Source organism: Carassius auratus, chromosome 39 (assembly GCF_003368295.1).
Source record: "Carassius auratus strain Wakin chromosome 39, ASM336829v1, whole genome shotgun sequence".
Taxonomy (NCBI): domain Eukaryota; kingdom Metazoa; phylum Chordata; class Actinopteri; order Cypriniformes; family Cyprinidae; genus Carassius; species Carassius auratus.
Genome location: NC_039281.1, coordinates 4,893,072 through 4,920,999, shown reverse-complemented (window position 1 = coordinate 4,920,999; position 27,928 = coordinate 4,893,072). Strand labels below are relative to the sequence as shown.

Here is a 27,928-nt window from a genome sequence, read left to right as displayed (position 1 = left end):
CATCAGCACATGTAGAAAGACTTGTAGGCTTTTCTTACCCAACTTAACCCTGGTTTAACCCAGGTAAAGGCTGGTTTTCACCAGGTTATCTGCATGGTTTTTACCAAGATAAGTTAATTGAACTAAAAAACCAACTAAAATTCACTCATCTTTTGAGTTAACCCTGGGTTATAAAATCTGAATGCTAAATTATAAATTGTGAAACATTGTGATGTTAAATCTAACAGACAACCAATCATATGCCTTAGTGGTTACCTTATTAAATATTCATTCACTTCATGTACATTTACACTAAAATAAAATATTTTGTGTGCTTGTTGCATGTTGTGGTTGTCCAATCAATGTTTTTAATTTCATAAACGCAAATAGGCATATTAACTTTAAAAATAAAGAATGTAACACATTAAATCCGGACTATACAAGATTAATTACTAACCTAGAATAACAGTGTGAAACATGGATTAAGAGTTAAGAATGACCTTTGGATAACAGTTTTAAGTGAAAAATCTATTGGAAGTCAGCACAGAATGTCTATAAGCTCATTTTCCCTTCCTGGCAAAGCTGCAGGTAAAAGGTGCTTTTATTTGTGCTGTGTTGAAGAAGCCATTATATTGTCTTCCTCTAGGGAGGAACAACTCCGTAAATCTTGTCATAACAAAATAGCAAGTAAAATCAGTATGTAATCATTTCTGAATTTGAAACGACTAAACTCTTGGCATACCTTACCTCTTTCATGCTGCTAAACCTGAAGCACTGAGCTCAAAATGACTTCTTCAGCCTTGCATTTCTCTGAACTGTTAAACTATCAAAGCTATAAATTGAAAATGATTGAAGCAGAACAATCTGTCCTAGTACTCTTCACAGGTTTCCACCACCTAAACAATAGTTTTCGACGTATAGCTTTAATTCTTATCTTACTGCTACAACTAGGAAGGTCATTGCCAGCTGGAGTATCACTATAAATAAAACTTTATAACTACTGATTGATCATCCTTATCTAGATCTATAATGGAAAACTATTATGGTGAAGCAACATCAAAGCAAAATATTGCTTTGATACACAGGGGTTCATTAAGTTTATGCTGTGTTAGCAAATGGTAGAACATAATTCTGCTGGTTCCCTATCATAGGTCACTTCGATGCTGCGGTGACGTCACCACGTATGGAACACCTCCGGTGTGACGAATGTCTGAAGCCCAATACCATCCCGCCAATCCTATTGGCCAAATGGCGCATAGCACCACCCTACGCATGCGCACGCATGATATACCTGGGTGCAGCGCGCCATTTCGCTCAGATTTCATTCCTTCAGGAATAGCGAATCATCTGTGCCCTATCATCTCGCGTTCTCCAGCGATTTTCTTCGAGCAGTGTTAACTCCTCTTTCGCGGACGCGATGAGTCAACGAAAGGTAAGAGCCGTATATGGGTTTATCACAGGGAGGCACTCATGAGAGATTCGTTTGCAGCCTCTCTCATGTTCTCTCTGTGATAGCCTACGGCTATGGTAAAATAAGAAAAGTATCCGCGCTCTGGAGTCTATTTCTTCAGTCGCCTCGCGTCTAACCCCCACCGTTCGCTTCTGCGGTCGCCGAGGCCCCGCACGAGGTGTTGGTTAGGGGCGATATGTGCGGCTTGACTATGAGTACAGTGATGCACTGGAGTTTTCCACTTGCTCGCTCTCCCCTACTCGAGCGCGTTAATCAGAGCAGTTTGCTTTTATACCATGTTGTCTAACCGCAGCTTCTACTCAGAGTAGGCTCTGACCGGCATAAGCGGTTCTCTCCCTCCGAGCGGACAGGAGAAACGCGCTTCCCCTTCCTCAGTGCGCTATTATGTGGCTATCCGCGCGGTGGATAAATTACCCTTCTCACGGACCTCCACCAAGAGGTTTCGAGGTCCTGGAAGCAGCCTTATCAGCGCATATCACGAACGGCGCGGGTTTTTGCCACGATTAGTGACATGGCGGACTGCTGTTATATAGCGATGCCGTTTGACTACCTCTCTAGCCGAACGGATCGCGCCAAACTCCGCCGCGACCTAGTCTCGTCTAGACGTATCGAGTCGTGTCTATTTCGGCAAATTTTATTCTCTTATTACGGTTCTTACGAGAAGCCTCTCGTTCTTTCCCCACACTCTAACATTGACCGTCTCGCAGCACAAGCACTTCGAGCGTCACTGAACTGAGCTGTTATTTGAGCGCCCCTCAGACACTGCACAATTCAGTCTTCAGAGTTTGAGGAACGGCACAAAAGACTGGCGAATTTGGCCAGTTTATGACGGCTCACACAGCTGCCGCGTTCTCGCTAGCGGCGTGGCCCTATGTTTATCTTGTTGGATTAAATCCTGCCGTGGACACGCTTCAGGATTATACACAACGAAACACAGCGAGTTTGACGCATGCATTTCCTTCTATGTTTGCCGGGGTCTGTGCCCTCCACTGAAGAGTGCTGTTGGACTGCTAATGCACATCCAACCCTCTCACTACAGTCCCCACGCTCTAACATTGACTGTCTCGCAGCACAAGCACTTCGAGCGTCACTGAACTGAGCTGTTATTTGAGCGCCCCCTCAGACACTCTGCACTATTCAGCCTTCAGAGTCTGAGGGACGCCACAAGAGGCTGGCAAATATGGCCAGTTTATGACGGCTCACACAGCTGCCGCGTTCTCGCTAGCGGCGTGGCCCTAATGTTTTCTTGTTGGATTAAATCCTGCCGTGAACACGCTTCAGGATTATACACAACGAAACGCAGCGAGTTTGACGCATGCGCTTTACTTCTATGTTTGCCAGGGTCTGTGCCTTCCACTAGAGAGTGCTGTTGGACTGCTAATGCACATCCAACCCTTTCACTGCAGTCCCCACGCTCTAACATTGACTGTCTCGCAGCAAAGGCACCTCGAGCATCATTGGATTGAGCTATCATTTGAGCGCCCCCTCAGACACTCTGCACAATCCAGCCTTCAGAGTCTGAGGGACGCCACGAGAGACTGGCGAATATGGCCAGTTATGACGGCTCACACAGCTGCCGCGTTCTCGCTAGCGGCGTGGCCTAATGTTATCTTGTTGGATTAAATCCTGCCGTGAACACGCTTCAGGATTATACACAACGAAACGCAGCGAGTTTGACGCATGCGCTTTCCTTCTATGTTTGCCAGGGTCTGTGCCCTCCACTAGAGAGTGCTGTTGGACTGCTAATGCACATCCAACCCTTTCACTGCAGTCCCCACGCTCTAACATTGACTGTCTCGCAGCAAAGCCACCTCGAGCATCATTGGATTGAGCTATCATTTGAGCGCCCCCTCAGACACTCTGCACAATCCAGCCTTCAGAGTTTGAGGGACGGCACAAAAGGCTGGCAGAGATGGCCAGTTTATGACTGCTCATACAGCCGCCACGTTCTCGCAATGGCGACGTGGCCCGATTTTTATCTTGGTGAATTAAATCCTGCCGTGGATATGCTTCAGGATTATACACAACGAAACGCAGCAAGTTTACGCATGCGCTTTACTTCATGTTCGCCAGGGACTGTGCCCTCCACTATAGAGTGCTGTTGGACCGCTAATGCACATCCAACACTCTCACTGCAGTCCCTACGCTCTAACATTGACTGTCTCGCAGCAAACAGCGCTTCGAGCAGCATTGGATCGGGCTGTGACGCCAGGCGTAAATAATAAAAAATAATCCCTCAGACACTGCGCAATCCAGCTTTCAGATCTTGAGGGGCGATTCAAGGGTCTTACACAGACGACCCGTTTATGACGGCTCGCACAGCCGCCGTTTTAGTTAGCGGCAGAGCCTGATGTTCAATTCGTTGGTCTAATTCCTGCCGTGGACACGTTCAGGATTATACACAACGGGACGCAATAGCTCTTATGCATACACTTCCCCTGTGCACGAATGCCGCAGGCTTTTCCGTGCACGGACATTATGTGTATGACAGCGTTGCAGAAAGCGGAAATTTGAGACTGCTAGTATCGTTTTGGGTCGCGTGGAACGCTTGCCCGGCATTTCTCAATGGGTGTTACGCACTATTGTCACGGATACACCAATTCGTTTTTAGAGGCCCGCCTCTTTCCGCTGAATTCTTTCCACGGTGGTAGACTGTTAGTAATAGCAGTGTTGTGACAGGAGATGTCAACTCTGCTGAGCAAAGGGGCTATAGAAGTCGTAGACCCCGTACTTCTCAATGCATGGATGTAGCTCTGGCCCCGTTGCGGCTCCAGGGCGTCCGTCTGTTAACCACTTGGACGATTGGCAGCGGCATTCCCCGTAATTTGTCTGGGGTTACTTCACATGCGCCCTTTTCAGTGGAAAAGTGGGCGGAAAGACGAAATATTTCACCCCGTTGTCTTCCGCATCCGACGATTTCGGTGACACGGAGTTGTGTGATGTCATTAAAGCTATGGATGCCAACCGAGTTCTCCTACCGGGGTTCGGCTGGGGATTTGAGCTTTCCCAGAGACCGTCACGACGGATGCGTCTTTGACCGGTTGGGGAGCTGTTTGTCAAGGGCTACCAGCCCATGGAGTGTGGACAGCTGCACAACGCAGTTGGTATATAAACCGGTTGGAATTACTGGCAGTTTTCTGGCTCTCCAGTAATTCGCGAATCTGCTGATCGGCCGTCTTGTGCTGCTCAGATCAGACAACACAGCGTTTGTCTCATACCTGAATCATTAGGAAGGATTACGCTCTCGCCCCCTGTGCAGGCTGGCGAGACATGTTCTTCTCTGGTCTCAGAGAAATTTCTGTCGATCCGAGTTGTTCATGTCCCCGGACGTTTGAACTTCGGAGCAGATATGCTATCCAGACAGGCTCTGGAACAGGGAGAATGGAGATTACACCTCCAGACGGTGAATCTTTTATGGCGGATATTCGGCAAGCGAAAGTGGATTTATTCGCGTCAAACATGACTACGCATTGCCCGCTATGGTTCTCCCTATGCCCCCCATCGCCCCTGGGCGTGGATGCATTAGCTCACAGCTGGCCCAGGACCAGTCTGTATGCTTTTCCTCCGATTCGTTTGATCCCAGCGGTATTATGCAGAATACGGCGGGACAGAGTGGAACAGCTGCTGCTGGTGGCTCCGCGATGGCACACGCAGCCGTGGTTTGCGGATCTGATCAGTCTGCTAGCGGGCTCTCCTTGGAGATTCCCCTCAGACAGGATTTATTATCACAAGCACAGGGGCTGATTTGGCACCCGAGGCCGGATCTGTGGAAACTGTGGGCGTGGCCACTGAGCGGAGTGCATTAGTATGTCCCGGTCTTTCTGTTGAAACCACTGAGACTATATTGAATTCTAGAGCAGCTTCTACGAGACGCTTATATGCTTTCAAGTGGAGACTGATTACAGCCTGGTGTGGCAATCGTAATGTGGATCCAGTTTACTGCCCAGTGGCTTCAGTGCTGGAGTTCCTCCAGGATTGTTTTTCGGATGGCGTAACACCAGCCACTTTTAAGGTTTACGTGGCAGCCATTTCAGCTTACCACGAATACATAGGCGGTGCCTCTATGAGGCGTCATCCACTAGTTTCTCGTTTCGTACAGCGTGCGCGACGGCTGAGGCCTTTCCGCCCTGTGCGAGTTCCTTCATGGGGTTTATCCATTGTGTTGCTAGGTTTATCAGGGCATCCGTTTGAGCCCTTGGAGACCGTATCGGATAAATTCTTGTCACTGAAGACACTTCTTCTCATGGCTTTATCCTCCCTCAAGAGAGTTGGGGATTTACAGGCTCTTTCTGTTTCACCCTCATGCATGGAATTTGCACCGGGCCCTGTGAAGGTGCTGCTGCGGCCCAGGCCTAACTATGTTCCTAAGGTCGCATCTAACCTCTTTCGCTTTCAGCAAGTGTTCCTGGAAGCTTTTTCACCTGCTGAGGCTGGATCAGAAGATCTAAGTCTTTGCCCTGTGAGAGCTTTAAAGACTTATGTGGATCGTACAGCCCCTTGGCGTGAATCTGACCAGCTGTTTGTCTGTCTTGGACATAAAAGTAAGGGCCATGCGGTTACAAAGCAGCGCATGTCCCATTGGCTGGTGGAGGCAATTTCTTTGGCCTATGAGGCGCGCGGACTCGCTTCGCCCTTGGGAATTAAGGCTCATTCCACTTGAGCTGTGGCTTCTTCTCAAGCTTTTCTCAGTGGATCTTCTATGGATGATATCTGTGCTGCGGCAGGATGGTCCTCACCGAGCACTTTTATCAAGTCCTACAGTCTGGATGTGAGGATGGCTCCTGGCTCCCGGGTTCTTTCCGCTTGAGCAGATGCTTCCTCGGATCTCAGTTATCAGGTACGTCAGGCGTTTTGGTATATCGTTCCCATACGTGGTGACGTCACCGCAGCATCGAAGTGACCTATGATAGGGAACATCTCGGTTACGTATGTAACCTTGGTTCCCTGAATAGGGAACGAGATGCTGCGGTTCTGGCCGTTCCGTACCTTGATAACTTCTTCATCTTCAGTCATGAAATCTGAGCGAAATGGCGCGCTGCACCCAGGTATATCATGCGTGCGCATGCGTAGGGTGGTGCTATGCGCCATTTGGCCAATAGGATTGGCGGGATGGTATTGGGCTTCAGACATTCGTCACACCGGAGGTGTTCCATACGTGGTGACGCCACCGCAGCATCTCGTTCCCTATTCAGGGAACCAAGGTTACATACGTAACCGAGATGTTTTATGGTATTGACAAGCCAAAATCATTTCCGTGGTTTCCTTTTATCAGTCGCTTAATGTGGTTGTCAGGTTTGCAGTCATTCAGTGCTCAATAAAAAACAGAAGCCTTGAGTTTGGTTCATCCTTTCTTTGTGTGATCAGTTATGTAGTATTTGCACAATGCATTGCATAATCCATATTATTTGGGTTTTAATGTGAAACAGTTGAAGCTAAATCCTTTTTGGTGTTAATTTTGCATTAAGGAAAAAAAGGAAAGAACTATTCATTAATGACTTTATAGTGTGTTCTTTCTCCTCTCTGGTGAGTTATGCAGATTCAATACTGTTCTAATAAACCTCTTTTTTTCCCTCTCTCTGTTCTGTAGGAGTGCATGAGTTTCATCATGAGAAGGTCCTCAGTGTCACTGGGGATGGAATTCTTCAAAGTCCTGACTTCCCCAACACTTATCCCCGGAATACAGTTATAGTGTGGCGGCTGGTGGCAGTCACGGAAAGTTCCAGGATCCAGTTGACCTTTGATCCTCGCTTTGGTCTGGAGGACGCAGAGGACGGCATTTGCAAGTAAGAGACCCTGACCCTTTGGTTAGTGGCTAGACCTCACATGCACATTAGAGAAGGACAACATGCAGATGTAGAAGACTGAGAATAAAAGAGTAAATGAAGACAATTAAAGACAATTTTTGTAGTAGATGAGTAAATCAAACCAATGCATTTACAAAAAGTAGCTTTAGAAATCTGCATATTGATTTTTTTCATGTCTTTCAATATAATTGACTACAGTGCATTTATTATTATTATTATTATTATTATTCACACTGTATTATTGATACATTTTCCATCATATTTGGCAGTTGCGTTGCTTCTCGTGGTTAAATATTTTGGGGAAGGGCAGGTTGTCATTTCATGGTGGTGGTATTATTGAAAAAAAAATTATTTGTTTTTTGTTTTATCTGTAAAACTTGTCTACTATTGATTTCCATTTATTTATATTTTATTTGATTTCTATTTTTCATATTTTAATTTGTAATCTGATACTTTTTTTACTTTTATTGATTTATTATAAAAAAAAAAATTCATATTTATTAATATTTTTTACATTTGTAAATAGTTTCTACTATTTAATTCATTAGACTGTTTAGATAATCATTATTATGGACTCCGAATAATAACCTAATTTTTTTATCTTTTTATTTTTTTGGCTGTGACTGTCTAGTACAAGTCAAAGCTGGAAGTTGATTTAAACTGACGGGTTGCAATAGAGCATCAAGACTGCACCAAATCTCTAGAGAAGAGGAGATTTAGAAGATTTGAGAGCTTGAAAAATTCCCAAAGGTTTTCTTTCAGGTGCTCAAATATTTGCTTAGTGTTATGCGACAAATCAGCGCTACTTATCACGCAGCATCAGGCATCCATTGCACTCTCTTGACAGGGTCAGACCTAAGATAAAGCACCTATATACAATGCAGCAGTGTAAGTGTATGTGGAGAAGGAGGAATTACAGTGGAGATGTATGTGCTTGTTGTGACCGAGTCCATTTTTTAAGATTTAGAGTCGAAAGGAGGCCATTTGGGAGATTGGCTGTGCTGCAAGAAGGCTGATGAATAATGAAAAGCCCACCCCTAGAGTGATTATGTTCAGTTATATATTTATTTTTTCCATGACTGATATGATGACATAAAGAACAGCCCTTTCTACTTTGTGCATATTTAGTTCCTAGTCTCCTATGTAACTCCATAGCATCTGTTTGAGATTCTGGAGGAGCATACGATCATAGACGTACACACAGTGTAGGTCACACACAGCCCAGCCAGCCAATCCACATTAAAGGCCCTTTCAATTACAGGCTAGCTTTCCTGCCTTCCTTTCTTCCATGCCTCTGTCCATGCCTCTGTTTTGCTGTATAGTGCAATCGATTGCAGACGTGCACATCTGTGCTTTTCTGCTTCCCAGAATGTAGATGATGACCTTCACATAGCTGATGGGTTCGTGTGGAAAAAATATTGTAGACCTCTGCCAATTATTGATAAATAATAATGTTTTTCTAGTATATTTTGTCTTAATTAATTCCCTATTGACTTGTGCATGTTACCTCTGAAATGTTCTTCATTTTCTGAAAGCCTTGTGCTATCAGTATAGTTTTATTTCTTGTCAACAATTAATTACATAATGTGTTTTCAAACACATTTATTAGCAAACCACTGGAGTATTGCCAGATATGTGTGTAGCGCCTCCTAGTGGCTACATGTTAGCTGCACTTTGGTTAAAGTAATAGTTCACCCAAAAATGAAAATTTGCTGAAATTTATGCATCTGCATCTTGGATGGTAGATCTCTGGCTCACTGGAACAGATTTGGAAAAATGTTGCATTAAATCACTTGTTCACCAATGGATCCTCTGCGGTGAATGGGTGCCATCAGAATGAGAGTACCAAACTGATAAAAACATCACAATAATTCACAAGTTAGTCTTGTGAAGTGAAAGGTTTGTTAGAAACAAGTATATCAAGGCATTTTTACTTCAAACTGTTGCCTCCAGCAGCACAAAAAAATACAAATCCACAATCCATAATATAATGTTCCATAATGTTGCAAATGTAGTCAGACAGAATTATATTCTAAGATCTAATGCTAAACATTATCCAATAGCATGTGTTGCTTAAGTGAGGAAAACACAGCAGTTTTTACATGGATTAAATATCCACAGGAAGGTGTAAACAGCATCCATTATTTTTTATATGTTGACTTAAAGGTATAAATAAGTTTTATCCCCTGCCCATAGACATATCAAACAGAGAGGTGAACACGATAAGAAAGAACCCTTTCCTAGTTTCCAACAATGATGCTATAAATCTGTGCTTGCTTGTCCACTTTGTTTAAATCATACGATGTGGCCATGAGGAAGTGTATTTGACCTGGAAAAGAGTTTGTGTGTGTATGTGTGTGTGTTTATCATATGTTTTCTATACCTTGCAGCAATGCAGTGACTGGGTCTGTACGATTGCACAAGCAATAATAGATTCATCTTTGTACAAGTGATGTACAAACACATTCCAGTGTCCTGCGGGCAGTACAGTGGAATGCTAACAGGTTAAATAATTAGAGCAACCACATGTTGAAAAGCAGTAAAATAATTAATTCACATTGGTATGATGATCTTATGCAAGTTAATGAAGAAAAAAGCCTCTTCTATTTGGGATTGCATCAAAGCAACTTGGCTGGAATAAACCGTAATAAAGCTGCATGCTGAATCCTATCACACTGCCTCCAGCAAAGCCCAGCCCAGAGCCCACAGGCCACTAAAGACAACTCTCGTTATCCTCTGTGTTTGTTCAGACTGATAAGAAAACTGGGCCAGATTTTCTGTACTACTTTTGAACTTATACAATGTTGGTTCTGTCTTTGATGGAAAGTCAAAGGGTGTTGAAAGGGCACATAAGATATAAGAATCAGTCATCACAGCTATTAGGAATTCTGATCACCAGTACATTATTCATGTACATGAATATTTTGCATTGAGGTTTATGGTGATAGAAAATATATATATATATTTTTTTTTTTTTTTTTTTTTTTTAACACTGCAGACTTTGAATTGTAATAGAATAAAGATAATCTAAGAGAGTTTCTAAAACAGTGGACCACTGATTTAAATAATTAACAAAAATGCACTAATTACGAATTAACATTCTGTCTAATAAGTGTCTCTGTTGGATACGGATAAAGCATGCTGAGAGAAAATTTGTGTTTAGTTATTTATATTTGTTATGAAGTACACTACCGTTCGAAAGTTTTGGGTCTGTAAAATTTAATTTTTAAGAAATTTATAAATTATTTTTAAGACATTAAGACATTTATAATGTGACAAGATTTCTATTCCAAAAAAAAAAAAATGCTGTTCTTTTGAACTTTTATATTAATTTAAGAATCGTGGCGTATCTTGGTTTCCATATGCAGAACAACTGTTTTCAACATTAATAATCATGTTAAGAAATGTTTCTTAGGCAGGAAATCAGCATATCAGAATGATTTCTGAATGATCATGTGACACTAAAGACTGGAATAATGGCTGCTGAAAATAAATAACTGTTTTCTATTTGATGTATTTTTATTATTTTTAAATTGTAATAATATTGTATTAATATATTTTGCTATAAACTATAGCACTGTTTCTTTAATGTGATTACTTAACATCTTTTGCATTCATTTTAATAACAGAGAGAATGATTAAGCTTATAAATTGTTGTTGGTTTGCAACATGCGCTAATAGCAAAATTTTTACACGGCTTGTTTTTAAGCATTCTGAATGAACATTATGGTGTTAAAAGAACTCAAGTCACCGAGAGTTTGTTTTCAGAATGAACATTATGGTGTTAAAAGGACTCAAGTCACCCAGAGTTTATTTTCTTTTACTGTGCCATATTTTCCAAAAGATATCTGTGGCTCTTCCATGCTTCTGTCCTACTTTAACTTCTTTGGAGTGAATGGACAGTATGCATGTAAACCTGTTGATTTTTGCGGATCGTTTACTTTTGGGGATACCTGAGTAGTCCCAGAATAATGTTTTTAGACGTCATAATAATAGATAGACTTAGCTCTTATGGTCTCTGTGGACCGCAGTGCCATAAAGGTGATTGAGATAATACATTTAGCCTTGGTTTTGTTCGTAGCTTATTCAGTTAATTAAATGCTTGTGAGAATGAATATCTAGGTCACGGCTATTGTAAGTTATGAAAAGCGTTAGCATATTAACTTGAGATCAAATACAGATAAATGTAATTAATGAGCTTACATGACCGTAGTTCTCATTAAATCTTATTCACTCTTCACTTTCTCCAAGCAATTTAGCTCAATTTTTCTCAGTATCCTTCTCCTTCCGATTTCTCTTTTTCCTATCTTTCCTAACTGCCTTTTTTGAATGTCTTTGTTTAAAAGTGTGTCTGTTGCCATAGTTCCCTGTGGAGCCTCTCAAAGCATTAGACCTACAGTTAGATGCCGCGTAGCCATTAGCCTTCCCTCACACTGAATGATAGGGGACAGTGATGAATTAACTATATAGTTGTGACAGAACTTTTTAGTTAACCTCCCCTCACATCATCTCTCAGTTGTTTCCATGTGTCCAGGCATGTGACAGGAGCTGGTGGCCAACAGGAAGGACATGATGCTGGATTTATGGCAATGGTGATGAGGCACAGTTAGCATCAGGTGCTCATTGTCGCATGCTGCTGGTGCAGGACTGATGTCACGTCCCTCCTCTGGGCTCCTGTCATGAGCCTGTACTTCTGATAGGGGCTGCTCCCGAAAGTTTGAATTGTTGCCTCAAAAATCGATCAGATGAACGCATCTCTGCAGATAAGATGTGACACATAAACACAAAGGGGTCTTAACACTTAACCAAAAATGAAATATTACCCTCAACCTCCAATCCTCCATGTGCTGATTTGATAAAGCAATGCAAATGTATTCTGAATATATTCTGATTATGAATATATATATACACTTCTGTTCAAGCCTGGGATTTTTTGTGTGTTTCAAAGAAGTCACTTATGCACACCAAGGCTGTATTTATTTGAGCAGAAATACAATAGAAACTGTAATACTGTGAAATATTATTATAATTGAAAAATAAATGTTTTTATATTAAATATTTTAACCAGCCATTACTCTAGTCTTCAGTATCTCACGATCCTTCGGAAATCATTAAAATAATATAATTTGATGCTTGCTTGAGAAACGTATCATCAATGTGTAAACTGTTGCTGCTTTACATTTTTGTGGAAATGTACTTTTTCCATGATTTTTTAATTAAAAGAAAGCTCAAAATAGCATTTATGTGAAATAGAAATCTTTTGTAACAATATAAATGTCTCCTACTGTAAGTGTTGATCAAATTAATGCATGCATTGAGTACATGTAATCATTTAGCAGACACTTTTATCCAAATCGACTAACAAATGAGAACTATAGAAGCAATCAGCCCAATGAGTGAACAATGACAGTATACAAGTCCCATGACAAGTCTCAGTAAGTCTAGCACAGTACACATAGCTAGTTTATATTTTTATATATATATATATATATATATATATATATATATATATATATATATATATATTAGAAAAGAATAGAACAGAATAGAGTAAGTGTACAAATCTTTGAAATCTCACTGACCCTGAACTTTTGAACGATAGCATAGATGATTTTGGCTAATCCAATCCCAACTAGACAGCGCTAAATGCTAATGTAAACAGCTTTCAAAATGTTTTGACATGCAATCAATTAAACCGCATTCGTAAATGCTCCTCTGATTATTTCACATCAACAACTAATGACATGTATCCAAATCACTGTTTAAATAGGATCCTGACTAAAACAATTAACTTTTAGTTTTATTGTTCATAATTGCTTGTTGTCACAAAATCAGAGATCCTTTCTCTTGAAATTCGCTCATGTAACGCCACAAGTGCCGATCAGTCTTGCTCAACTGTTTGATGAGATCATCCAAGATGAATGTAAACAGGACATGAATGCTATAGTGACTGATGAATCTCTTGTCATAAAATGGCGTGCTTTGCTGTTGTAGGTATGATTATGTGGAGGTGGAGGAGCCTGTCGGAGGCATAGTGTTGGGTCGTTGGTGTGGCTCAGAGATGGTTCCAGAGCCCCAGGTATCCAAGGGGAACCAGATCCTGATCCGCTTCGTCTCTGATGAATATTTTCCCTCTGATCCAGGATTCTGCATCCGTTACTCTTTGATTCAACAGGTAAGAAACGACTCGAGTGCCACGTTCTTCCTTATGTAATGCTTATGCAACATTTACTGAGAGGGCTGGTTGTGTTTTTACTGAACACATTTTGTTAATCCCTAATGGCCATGTACTATATTATTTCTCTACCTGATGATCTTAAATACACAGTGTGCAAAGTATAATTAGATGTTTATGAGGAATTCGGTGAGCTTTGCTGCATAGGGACACTTAAAAAGTTGAAGAGATGCTGTATGTTCTTAGAAAAAAAAAAAAAACTGGGGCCAAAATAAAGAGAGAAATCTTGAGAACTAAAATATACTCCCATTTTATTACAATGCATCTGTTGCTGTAATCACCATCCCTTCCTCTGAAATGACCTGGAAACCTTAAATGGCACTTACTAAGTTGGAAATTTCAAGTTATAATCATATTGCTACCTCTGAGACCTTCTCCTCAATGTTTAACTTCTTGTGGTGGTGAAAACCACAGCGGGGCGGGCTACGGTGTTTTCCACCTTGGCCATGGTTCAGTTTCCTCCCTTTAATTTACACCCTGACAGGCGTCACACGGCACATTTGAAAAGGATTATTCCCCTGAAATGATTTAATAGACATGCTTGGCTTTGATGTGTGGTGCCTGTCATTTTTCATGTTTTATGACTCCACTTTCCCTTGCCTTTGTTTACTGAGGCTTTCAGAGCGTGTCTGAACGCTTTGCAACATTGCTCGAAAATTGCTGTCATTGTTTTCCAGTGAACAAAGGTGTGCTTTATCTCCTGGTAGATAATGGCTGTATCTATTCTGCTGGAACTTGATTATTTTAGGGTTGATTGTGGTAAGATAGGCCACCAAAATTGGACAGGACAAATGTGACTGTGGATTTTGTTTTCAAAGAAAAAAAAAACATGGAATTTCTATTTGCCATTTCCTTTTTATCTCATACTGCTTTTCTATTGAAACTGCTGCTGCTGATATGTAATTGTTTTTCTGACCAGGCCTGCATTTCCACTGATTTGAGACCTGAATGATGTACCTGTGATACTATAATACCTACCAACAAAAATATTGCCAAATATTGCGTCTTTAAGAGTCTTGGGGAGTTTTGAGAGCATATTTTAAAGAGCCAGTAAGATGAAAATTCTAAGCTTCCTATCACTGTTTATAAGTCCTGTACAATAGGTTTAAATCCATCCAAGGTTAAAAAACATTGTCATTTTGTCAAAATATCATTTTAAAATTACCTCAATTCTCAGAGATCCCCAAACGGTTTCGTGCGAAGCTGTTCAAAAGATTCAGTTTCCTTAAACCCCACCTTTTGGTAGCATACTGTGTTCTGATTGGTCAACTGACATAGTCACTTTTGATGGGTTGTTCCGCACACAACTTCATGGTAAACAATGCGTTAGCATCTTTTTGGGGTGAATTATGTCTTATTCCTCTCATCGCGAAGCAAACAGTAAAATAAAAAACTTGAACAGTCTGGCTGCTTTTTCTTCTGTGTGTGCGTATTCAAGCCGCGCGCTTCAGTTTGAATCTGAATAGCACGTTCAGCGCGGGGGCGTGATCACATTAGATATAATGAAGGGAGACGTGAAAAACGGACATCACGTTGTTTTCATATGGATTACTTTATAACAGAATATTTTCGGCAGCACTTGTTTAGTTTTTAAAGTAGACATGTCAAGCTTTCTATAGATATCTCTCTCATGTATCTTCGATGAGTGTTCACGGAGTTACACTTCATTTTAATGACGTGTTTGTAAATGAAGATCAGCGCGGAAAAAAAGGCTGCAGACAGCACACATACTGATAAGACGCTCGGGAGAAAACAAACACATAACTTCATGATCATACTTCGCGTTGTGATTCGGAGATGCTTGTTGGTCTAAATAAAGTTGGTAATGAACCCTCTTTTATGGCCAAACGCTTTGAAAATCCCGCCTTGTACTCACCGAGATTAGAAAAGCAGTCATCAGTGAAATGTTGTGAACACAACAAAAGGGATTTGTTGTACTGCTCTGGTATTGTGGTAAAAATAAATTTTAGCCATTGGTTCTTCTGATCTTCATTCTTTGGCAGTGAAAATAAAACAAACTTGCCTTTACAATTAAAAACACACTGTCTCCTCGACATGATGCTCTCACACCAACCAGAGCGTCTGTGGGGGGGGTGGGGCAGGTCAGAGTTCCGTTTCTCCCAAGACGGTAGGCGGAGATTATTATGCAAAGTGTTCCTAGTGACGTACATAGAGATGGGCAAAAGATTTGAAATCTATAACGACTCGTTTCAGCGATTCAGAGTCGACTCCTTACTTTAGAAGCCAATAACTTTATAAATCGTGTACTTTTTGGTTTAATTACTTTGCACATTGTTTACACTGATGGACAGCTACATCATACACTGTAATACAGGTAATTTTTGATTTCCCATCTGTGTGGCTCTTTAATAATCATTCACAATATTATATACTACTGTTTTAACAGTATTTTAACAAATAAAAAAAAAACGTTTTTGTTTTTTTTTGTTGAGAAATTAACTTTTACTCTGCAATGCATTACATTTATCAAAAGATTTCTATTTTAATTTATGTTTTGGACTTAGTATTCATCAAATTATCCAACTTTGCCTTCACAGGAATAAATTTAAAATTTTAATATATTCTTATATTTCACAATATTAGTGTTTTTACTTTATTTTTTATCAAATAAATGCCTTGTTGACCTTAAGAGACTTCTTTCAATCATTTTCAACTTTAATCAACTTTTAAAAATCATTCTGGCCCCAAAAATCTGAACAGTAGTGAAATTCTTTGATTTAGAATTGGGACTGTTTAGTTTAGTGTGATACATTTTTGTTCTGTTTCCTTCTTGCAAGACTGAGTTGTTGTCATTTTTTTTTATATTTTTTGTGGTATGGACTTTATCCCAACTTCCTAGCCACTGAACAGTTCTCTGGTAAATGTCAGTAAAGAGCCCGTTTTTTTCTGGCCTTTTCTGGAGTGGAAATGCATGAAATTGTTTTAACTCATCTCTGACTCCAAAACTGACAACGCTAAAAGGACATTGGTTTGGCTTTAAGGAGATCTTCTAGCAACGGCACAAATCAGTTGCATGTGCTTTTTAGTTTAGTTATTTTTAGGGATTTTTTCTAGGATGACATTCATTTCTGGCTTTCAGATTTAAAATGAAGTATGTTTGCATGTAGAATGATATGTAAATGAGTACATTCTCTACACTTTATACTAGGTGGTGTGTTTTTCTTTGAGCGGTGCTCTTATTTCAGAGGAGGTTGTGTGTTATGGCTGGTTTCTAGACACAGAGCTCACATCAGAGAAGGTGTGGCTGAATCAAGCTCTATTTATAGTGTTTGTGGAGGAGGATGTTGAGCTGAACCTACAATTCCAGTCGACTCACTTTGTTTTCTTGCTCACCAAAGCATCAGGAGACTTGTGGTCAGGAGTTACATCTTGAGTGTCGTGCCGTGTGCCTGTTTGAGTCAAATTGTTTGAAATATTGTCTTAGCATAAAATGTCAGGGAGTTAGTGGCAGACGGTCTTCAACAAAGCTCGAATTATTTTTTCTGCTCTCTTACTGAAACATTGCTTTACAGTCCTGCAAGTATTGTGCTTGTGTGCCATCTTGATATTACAAATGTGAGCATATGCATGATACATTGTTAAATGCTAGACAAATACAAAAATAAAATTTTAGAGTATGTCAAAGAAAAAAATTCACTTGGAATCTACAATTCTTACTGAAGAAACGTCCCTAGGTTACGTATGTAACCCTAGTTCCTCGAGGGAACGAGACGCTGCGTCGAGCGCTTTTGGGGAATGCCTTTGGCAAGAACAACTCTGAATATCGCGTGCAATCAGTCCAATGGAAGAGCGTGGCGTCACGGGCGGGGTGACGCAGCGACCAGGAAGCTATAAAGGCACCTGCCACACAGCTGACTTCAGCTTCGAGTAGGGAAGCAAGCACAGGCAGGGGTGCCGGGAGTATGGCTCTGCGACGCAGCGTCTCGTTCCCTCGAGGAACTAGGGTTACATACGTAACCTAGGGACGTTCCTCTTCGGGAACTCGAGCTGCGTCGAGCGCTTTTGGGGAACGATGTGCCAAAGCTGCCAGACTACCAAACCCCTGCCTAGTGTGTATCCGAAGAGCACAGCTAAGGCGAGAGGACAGAAGAGCCAGGAAAGGCTTGCATATCAAGATTGTAAAATCTGGCGAATGTAGAGGGCGTGGACCACCCCGCAGCGTTGCAGATGTCCAAGAGGGACACACCTGCTAGAAAGGCCTTAGAGGCAGCCATACTCCGTGTAGAGTAAGCCTTGGCTCCCAAAGAAAGGGGAAGACCAGAGGACTCATAGGACTCGTTGATAGCCTCGACTATCCAACGACTAAGAGTCTGCTTAGAGGCAGGGGAACCCTTTTTAGGAGGACCGTAGCAAACAAGCAATTGGTCAGGTTTTCTCCACAGCAGCTCTGTGGACGTATGCGTCCAGTCCTCGAACTGGACACATACAATTTAGCTTCACCTGGTCTGGCTCCCGAAAGGGAGGAGGACAGAAAGCCTGCAGTACTATGGGTTGTGGCGTAACAGAGGGAACTTTAGGAATGTAACCCGCTCGAGGGTATAAAAATGCTTTGGCCATACCAAGGGCAAAGTCTAAGTTGGTAGGGGCCACCGAGGGGGCCTGACAGTAATATTCATGAATCGGCTCAAATGGAGCTTTACAAAGAGCCTCTAACACCACAACCAAGTCCCAGGGGGGAACACGGGACCATACTGGAGGTCTCAGCCTCAGCGCACCATGGAGGAAACGTGTAACTAGGGGGTGTCTACCCACTGACTGACCGTTGAAAGGGACGTGGTAAGCAGCTATGGCCGCCACGTACACCTTTAAGGTGGAGTGAGTTAACCCCGCAGAGAGCCTAGCTTGGAGAAACTCCAGAACTGTACCAACTGGGCAGTTAGCAGGGTCAAGCTGGCGGTCTCTGCACCATGAGGAGAAGGGTTTCAACCTCAGGGCGTACAGTTTCCTCATAGAGGGTGCTCTGGATTGGAGTGTGGGGGTCTCAACAACCTCGGTTGGGAGACTGGAAGCTATGAGCTGTGCCCCCTCAGGGGCTACACAGACAACTTCCACAACTCCGGGCGAGGGTGAATATTTTGCCCTACGCCTGAGAGAGCAGATCTGTCCTGATCGGAATCACCCATGGAGAGCCGTCGAGGAGAGAGATCAGATCTGCGAGCCATACTGGGCCCGGCCAGAACGGGGCTACTAATATAAGACGAACCCCGTCCCGGCGTACTCTCGCCAGAACTCCCGGGAGCAGAGCGATAGGGGGAAAAGCGTAAAGACGAAGCCTCGGCCAGGTCTGTACCATAGCGTCCAGTCCCAGAGGAGCTGGATGAACTAGAGAGAAACAGAGGGGACATTGCAATCTCTCTTGAGTCGAAAAGAGGTCCAAAAAACTCTCCATATCTACTTCACCACCTTGGGGTGAAGCCCCTGGGTCTCGGCCCCTGTCTCGATAGTATGTCTGCTCCCACAGTCAATCTCCAAGGAATATACACTGCTCCGAACGAGAGGAGTTTGTCCTGGGACCACAGAAGGATCTGGTGTGCCAGCTTGTACAAGGGGCACGAATGCCGATCTCTCTGGTGACTGATATAAGAGATCGCCAATGTATTGTCGGTGCGCACCAACACATGGTGACCTCTCAGGTCTGGGAGGAAATATTTCAATGCTCGATGCACAGCTAGCATCTTTAGACAACTGGTATGCCATGTCAGATGGCGACCGCTCCACAGACCACGGGCAGGGTGGCCACTCATGACTGCACCCCAACCGGTGAGGGACGCGTCTGTCGCTAGCGTTACACGGCGACCAAGAGCTCCCAACACCGGGCCCTGATTCAAGAACCAAGGTTTCTTCCATATGTCTAAGGCACGAAGGCATCGCCGCGTGACCTGAATAGTTCGGAAAGGATTTCCCCTTGGGGAAAACCCCTTGGTCTTGAGCCACCACTGAAGGGGCCTCATGTGCAGGAGACCAAAAGGTATCACGTTGGACGCAGCTGCCATGAGCCCTAACAGTCTCTGAAACTGCTTCACAGTGAGTGACTGGCCTTCTTTGACTCTCTTGACTGATGTGAGGATCGACTCGATCCGAGCAGGAGACATATGTGCCTGCATCGTGGTCGAATCCCATACTACGCCTAGATAGGTGGTTCTCTGAACTGGAGAAAGTACACTCTTCTTGGCATTTAGTCTCAAACCCAGCTCCCCCATATGGGCGAGAACGACACCTCGATGTCGAACCGCCATCTGCTCTGATTGAGCTAGAATCAACCAATCATCGATATAATTTAGAATGCGGATGCCCTGCATACGGAGGGATACCAGAGCCGCATCTACACATTACGTGAATGTGCGGGGTGAGAGTGCAAGGCCGAAGGGAAGTACTCAAAATTGGTAGGCTTTGCCCCCGAAAGCAAACCTCAGAGACTTCCTGTGTTGTGGAAGGATGGATATGTGGAAGTATGTGTCTTTGAGATCTATTGCGACAAACCAGTCCTCGGATCTGATTTGAGCTACATCCTGTTTGACAGTGAGCATTTTGAACTTCAGTGACATAACTGAGAGGTTTAGATGACGTAAGTCTAAGATCGGACGCAACCCCCCCCATCCTTCTTTGGAACTATGAAATACCGGTTGTAAAACCCGGATTCCCTGTCAAGAGGAGGGACCACCTCGATGGCCGCCTTCCTTATTAGGGTATTCACTTCTTGTTCCATCACCAGAGCCTGCTGGGGGCCGACTACTGTCGGTGTAACCCCATTGAATGTCGGCGGTGGATGGCCGAATTGAATGTGATAGCCTCTTTCTACCGTGTGCAGGACCCATTGAGATACATTTGGCAGTAGTTTTCACGCTGCTAACTGATGCACTAAGGGAATCAGTCCCTCGAGACTGACCTCTGGTGTAAGAGGCCCTGGCCAGGCCTTGGCCGTGGACCTCCCAGCCTGACATCAGATTGGGATTAGGCTGAGAAGTCGTCGGCCCAGAGCGTTGCTCTGTCTGTACATGGAGGGGCTGCTTCCGCCCAGCAGTCCCTCCAGTACATCTAACTTCACATTTTCAATAACTGTCATTATATTCCTCAGAATTTAATGCAATCAAACAATCAGACAAGTAAACACGGTCTGGATTGTGATACAATTCACATTGAAGTGATATATTGAACTTCTTGAAGTTAGATAACGGTCATTAGATTCCTCAGAATCGAATGAAATTCAGCAATCAGACAAGTAAACACGGTCTAGATTGAGATAAAGTACACATTGAAGTGCTGACTTCTCAAAGTCATTATATTTCTTAGAATTTTTAAACAATCAAACAATCAGACAAGTAAACACGGTCTGGATTGTGATACAATACACATTGAAGTGATATATTAACTTCTCAGTTATTAAATTTCTTAGAATTTAATGAAATCGAAACAATCAGACAAGTAAACACGGTCTAGACAAAGTAAACATTGAAGTGATAGAACTAACTCCTCCTTTTTTAAATGGAGTTTAAACAACCAGACAAGCGGCCGGGTATGGAAAATTCACATCAAAACTGAAAATGATGTAATACACGCGTTGCCTCAACAGCGCGCGAATAATTAGTCACACAAACAATATTAATCCCCTCGGAGACTTAAATAGCTGCTTGTATAATGTTAGGCATAACACTGTTTATTGTATATACTTATGCAACTTTATGTTTGTGCAACTAAAAGCTCGCCGACGCCCTCTGTATCAATCGCCTCGGCGAAAACGGGACCGGTATCGCGAGGAACGCTGGCGAAGGCTCCCTCCTCGAAGAGAGCCCTCCGGGATCAAAGCGTACACAACGGCCGGGCAGTCGGCTCCCTCGAGAGCCGACTCACTGTGCTTCGATCCCAGCCAAACCACGCATAGACTGTTTGTATCCCCACCTGTGATGTGCGTGGGCAGGGAGGAACAAACAATCCATAGCGTGATCTGGAATCCCCCTCCAAATGTCGTGTCTTTGCTTTGCTCTTAAGCATTATGTTGTTTATTGGGACAGACAACAATAAATAAGACTCACAAGGCAGACTTTAGACATGCACACACAGAGCGCTTGCTGAAAGACGCGAAGCTGAAGTCAGCTGTGTGGCAGGTGCCTTTATAGCTTCCTGGTCGCTGCGTCACCCCGCCCGTGACGCCACGCTCTTCCATTGGACTGATTGCACACGATATTCAGAGTTGTTCTTGCCAAAGGCGTTCCCCAAAAGTGCTCGACGCAGCTCGAGTTCCCGAAGAGGAACTCCTTTTCTAGCCCTTAGTTGCTCAACAGAGCCTTTAGTTAGCAATGTGTTAATCTCCTCTGCCGTTTAATTCATCTTTTAGTGCCATGTCTTAATACCTAGTTTAATTTTCACATCATGCACCAACTACTGTCAACCGAATTGTTTAAAGACATCAGTAGTGTTAATGACACAAACTGCAATTTAGCAGGAAACTTGCTTGGATTCTCCACAAAAAAAAAAAATGACCTTGAGAACATTTTACTAATTAATCTGCATAGTTAGTAAAATAGTAGTAGTAGTAGTAGTAAATATGATTTATATTTGTTAATGTTAATCTCATCTATTTGTGATAGATGTTGTGAATATTTGTAATGAAAAGAGTTTAACAAAAATCTGAATTAAAGTCTCTGATCATTCTACCATTGGGTTAAGAGACATTTTTATTAGTTAATATTAAGCAAATTATCACTTTAATATAATGTTTTAATAATTCATTCATAGTATTTCCTGTACCTGTGTTTGTTGCTCAGGTTTTTTTTCCATGCCTATTGATGCTAAGCTAGATGAGTGCTTCAGATCTTCTGCTTGAAAGTTCTACATTTGTTCCCTCAACTTGAGGAAATGAGTGGCCTAGCTGGCTGGCTGTAGGCTTTGTACGCAGTGGCAATGGGCTGCCATATTGAAACAGCCGAATTCTGTTTCTCTGTGGTCAACCTCAGCTACTGGAAACCCAGGATCACGGGGACACCCCTGCACTTTCTGTTTAAACAAGCAATCACTCCCCTTCACCGCTACCACAGAGAGAAGGGTGAAAATGAGGCCCAGCTGCGATTCTCCGGAAGAGACTTTGGGAGCTAGTTAGGGTTTGAGGGAAGGGGTCATTAAAACAGTACCTTGCTCTAAAAAAAAAAGAAAAAAAAGTTGAGTTTCTCACGAAAGTCAGAGGAACTAGACTGCTGCTTTTAGCTCCCAGCTGGATTTCATGAATGTTTTCCTCCTTGAATCAACCTGAAGTATGCCTTTTGCGTGTGCTTTCTGATTTCCACTGGCTTTGTACAATCTTTACTGCCATTCAATTTACCAAAATAGTCTAGAACAAAGACAAGAGATGTTTATTTCCAAGCAGAGTAACAGGTTTTATAGGCACCAAAAGTGGGAAATGGTTGCTGGGGTCAAACTAAGTTCAGCACAGATTTTAACATTTTAAATTAGGAACTTCTCTTCAAAAGAAGTTTAACATGCAGTGAGAACACAATATGCGCTTGTATGTAAGAACCTTTTTTAGTTGCCACTTGTTTTTAAAGTAATTGTAGATTATGATTTTGTTGGCTGGACCTTTCTTCTCAGCAGCATTAGTTCAGGACAACCACAAGGATCACGGGATTACATAAGGGGTATCATTTCAAATACAATAACTATTCAAAATTCAGATTTAGATGTTTGAAAATGACTCCAGTAAGTTAATTTCTCTTGTCCTCTTCTTACAACCACTGTGTATGATTGGCATGCCACCAAGCTTGGCGTTCACCAAAATACGTCCACAGTGAATCACCTGCATTTTTGAGTGAGATCTCTGCACTGTTATTTGGTTTTCTACTGAGCTGACTGCTCTCAAGTGTGTTCTGACAGGCTACTGGCAGACATCTGAGTCTGTGCACTCATGTCCATCTGTTAAGCCATTTTCCTTGGAGCCTAACAGAAACCTACCTGCAAACAATTTGAAACCTCATGTTGTCAGGCTACAGAACATAAATGAGGCCATTATTTTGCGAATAATATTTTACCTTTAATCAATGCATCGGAGGAAAAGTGTTACTGTGATATAATAAATTCACTGACAAATGCTCATTAATAATATTTTTTTCAGTCATTTAAAATTACCCTTAAAATATATATATATATATATATATATTTGGCAATTTAAAGACATTTTTCCCCCTTTATTAGATCCCCTTTTAACTTCCTACTTTAAAATTAATGTCTTACTATGAATATTGTATTTCTGTAATGACATCAGTTACTAAGTGCACCCTTAAATTTATGTTAAAGTTTTTATTCCTGCATAATAGAGATCTTAGGTATGGGGAAAGTATTAAATTGTCATTAGTTTCTTTTAATAGGCTATTTTGAATTTAAATACATGATTTCTTGTTTTATGTCGGAAATTCTTCTGAATTTCTTTTGTCTTATCTTGTGGAAAGGGTTGCACAAGCACTGTTATATCCACATTGGTAGGGATGCTTGGCTGTGGCTTTATAGTCCAGGGCTCAGAGGATCTTTAATTGACAGATTGAAAGACTGCCTCACATTCACAAGCTGTTAATGGTTTCCATTCCCCACTGCTGACCGATGCCAAAACTGGAAGCCAGCTTTCTGTATTGAAGGATAGCTGAATGTACAAGTTTTTAGGAGGCAATTTTAACTGCCCGAGAGCTTACAACAACAACAAATGTGTTTTAATTCCTTAATGTCCACATACACTATTATTGTTCTGGCAAACAGGTTGGCACTGCATTATTTCAAGCCAGTCTTGGTGACCTCATTTACCGCTTTTTTCATGGTAGCAATACCTTTTTTATCACTGTAGAAATCACAGGCCTTCCAGTGACACCTTGTCCTTTTCACAGTGGTAACCATGCCAACTCACTCCTCACTTGTTACCTGGTTTTAGAATGCAGCATTGGACGTGTCATTCATAGGAGGATTATGTTAGTATGCCTGAATTAAGCTGCTGGAAAAAGGACATGTTGACAGATCCCACAGCACCTGAGGCAGCGGAGCAGAGTTGAACTGAGTGAAGAAATGTAGCTTCCTGCAGGTTGCCCGACACCATAGGTATCATTGTTGCTGCCCTGGCATACATTTTTAATTGTGCGTTCGAGTTCAAACAGGGTGAAGCCGTTTGGGGACTGGTTAACCGATTCTGTGCATGAGCCAATGTAAAAACATTAACTCATCAAGCAAAACTATGTATTCCCTTATTAATTGGTAATTTAGTAATACAAAAGGGGTGGGGGTATATGATTTAATTCAGGGTAGGTATATGATTTTAAGTAAATGTTATTCTAATATATATTATTTCAGGGGAAAAAATCCCTTTTTATTTCCTGATGATAGATAGATAGACAGACAAATAGAGACGGACGGACGGATGGACAGACAGACAGAGTCAGATAGAGTCAGACAGACAGAGTCAGACTGACAGACAGAGTCAGACAGAGTCAGACAGACAGAGTCAGACAGACAGACAGAGTCAGAGTCAGACAGACAGACAGAGTCAGAGTCAGACAGACAGACAGACAGAGTCAGACAGACAGATTTCTTCATATACTAAACATAAATCAGGCTTCTGTGGAACATTTTCAAAATCACCTGTTTAAAATGAAATGGCCCATTTGGAGTGGTTGCAGTGCTAGTGATTTCTTGTTTGTTTTGTTTTATGTTCAGAGACAGTCAGAGCCGGAGGCCACTGCAGTGATGCCTGCATGGATGCAGAGTGTGGATGCTCTGAGTGAAGCTGTAGCTGGATTCAGCACGATGGAGGAAGTAATGAAATACCTGGAGCCGGATCGCTGGCAGGTGGACATGGATGACCTCTACAAGCCTACCTGGCAGGTGGTGGGCAAATCATTCTTCCACCAAAAGAAATCCAGAGGTGAATATCCAAATATCCTGCATTTAGAAGTACTTTGAGTCAAATGAAATACTGGAACTTATAACCTATTTTTGTCTTGAGTAGGAGTAGTGGACCTGAACCTGCTTCGTGAGGAGGTACGGCTTTACAGTTGCACTCCGCGGAACTTTTCGGTCTCGTTGCGTGAGGAGCTGAAAAGAACAGATGCCATCTTCTGGCCCAGCTGTCTGCTGGTGAAGCGCTGTGGAGGGAACTGTGCATGCTGCTCTCACAACTGCTATGATTGCCAGTGCTCGCCCACCAAAGTGGCCAAAAAATACCACGAGGTATAGCACAAAACAGAAGGCCTTCTGTTACATTTCACGTATTAAGTTTCTTTTACTAATAACTGTGTGCAAGTGTTCTTATATGCGTCTCGCATAACATTTCTGCCAATTACAGTCTAAAATCTTAACCTGATGCTGATCATTTTACATTATTTCATATCAATGACATACAACACTATAATAAGGACTTGCACTATGTAGGGACACTTCATTTCTAACTCTAACCATTTGTCCTATGTAGGGTTGCTGGGATTTTGGGGCATATTAATACATTTAAATACATAAATATTATAATTAAATATAGATGCATCTGTTTTTATCTCCTGCTGTCTCTATATTTGTCTCCACTTGTGCAGGTTCTGATGCTGAAACACAGGGCAGGGGGTCGGGGGCTGCAAAAGACTCTAACGGATGTCCTCCTGGAGCACCACGAGGAGTGTAGCTGTGTGTGTAAAAAAGACTCCGACTAAAACAGTCCCAGGGTGAGAGCAACACTGGCCCCCTCAACAGACTCACCCAGGGAAATATTTTGTGCATAAATGAGCAAAAGTGTTTTTCCCCTGACGTTGCAAACTAATGAAACCCAGCGTTGGATATCTTTTTATTTTGACTTATCTAAGCCTGCGGTTCCATTCGTTTTGGGCTCGCAGATTCATAAAGAATTGAGCCATGAAGAAATTTCCATTGGCCCTATGATAGAATGGGATATTTGGATAAAAACTGAACACAGTCTTGATTCTCAGTGTGTATGTGGAGCTTTGCGAACAATGTGTATGTGTACATTCACAAATCTTTTTCTACATGTGAGTGAATGCATAGAGTTGTGTTGGTTCAGGAAATGAGGTATTTCAGGATAACTAGCATAGTCAAGGCCTGAACTGAGGTTGATATTACTTGTGAAACAAGTGGATTTGGCGTGTTCTTTTATATAATTTTTCTCTATGCTTTTTATTTTTTAACACAACTTAAAAATATCAGAGGACCTTGACTATGCATCCATTTTCAACAAACCAAGGACAGTTTTTTTTTTTTTTTTTTGGGGTTAACCAGAAAATATTTTGCTCTTTTCTTATGTACTATAGACTCATATGAGAATGGCTTCATTCAAGAGAGAACACGAAAATATAAAAGTGAATCTTGTGTAAATATATTTCAAATTGTGATTTGCTGACTTTTCCTGTGATCACAGTTTTGGGTACCAAATTGTGGGCATGTAAGAATCATTTTTCCCCTTTCATAATCACTGTTGTATTTTCAGTATTAGTTGCTCTTTTTTAGAGACATTTATACGTTTGTGTTTTTCGAGTAGTTGTTTTAATTGCCTAATAAGATGGTTATTTTAACTGGAGACAAACTGAAAACTGTTAGATGTTCATGTAAATAGACTTTTTAGAAGTTAAAGGGACATAGATCTGCCAGTACCATATTCCTCTACCATTAAACGATTAAATAAATTGTTGTGGTTTTTACAAAACTTTTTTCTTAAAGCATTGGTTTTCTCAAATAATCTGCAGTTGTCACAAAATTGCATAAGTACTGCCAGGGCACCCTATAACTATGAACCATTAACTGCAATCTGACTTCAGCCTTCGAGAGTGCAGTTAGATGTAAAAGATGCATCTCTGCATTAAGACCGTGCTCTTTGATTCTTATTCTTAAGCTTTTCAAGAGAACAATCATGTGACTGATGGTGTTGCTCTCAGCATTCATTGAATATAATGGCACAATAAATCTCACGTTTTTGGGGAAAAATGTTGATCTCATTTGCATGCAGTAGATGAAATGCAAACACTAAGACAACATAACAAACTATTGCATTGGTGGAAATTGAACACAATGTGATAACTCCACTGACTGGAAAAGGGATCAGAGTAAACAAGACACACAGCATTATTTGCATCTTTTTTTTAAACTGCCTTAGATAACCTTTCCCACTGTCATTTTGTCACTCTATTATTCTTTGATGTAATATTTCTGTGACTTTGTTTTTCATACTTTGATCACAGATTCCTCACACTTGGCAAACCAATTTAGCAAGCCACCTACTATAAGCAGGCTTTGAGATCGTCTTTAAAGGAAGAAAGGCTCATTTTTGTGCAGACTGACAGAGGGGATGAGAATGTGGATTTTTTTGATGTCGTGAAAGTGTGAGAAGTGCCTTGATGTTGTTAAACAGCATACATAAATGTAAAGTATGAAGTTTCTCTCCATGAGACTAGTTTATGG

The 27,928-nt window shown here is 41.7% G+C and overlaps 1 protein-coding gene across 1 annotated transcript in view; it reads left to right on the top strand.

Moving 5' to 3' along the window:
• LOC113057766 (platelet-derived growth factor C-like) overlaps positions 1–27,156 on the top strand; it is a 50,256-nt gene extending 23,100 nt beyond the window's left edge. Inside the window, exons 2-6 of the mRNA XM_026225277.1 lie at positions 7,038–7,233; positions 13,249–13,429; positions 25,190–25,397; positions 25,482–25,702; positions 26,059–27,156. Of these exons, the coding sequence (XP_026081062.1) occupies positions 7,038–7,233; positions 13,249–13,429; positions 25,190–25,397; positions 25,482–25,702; positions 26,059–26,172 (920 nt within the window). The 3' untranslated portion in view covers positions 26,173–27,156. The remainder of the gene's footprint in view (positions 1–7,037; positions 7,234–13,248; positions 13,430–25,189; positions 25,398–25,481; positions 25,703–26,058) is intronic.
• Positions 27,157–27,928: the final 772 nt, after the last annotated feature.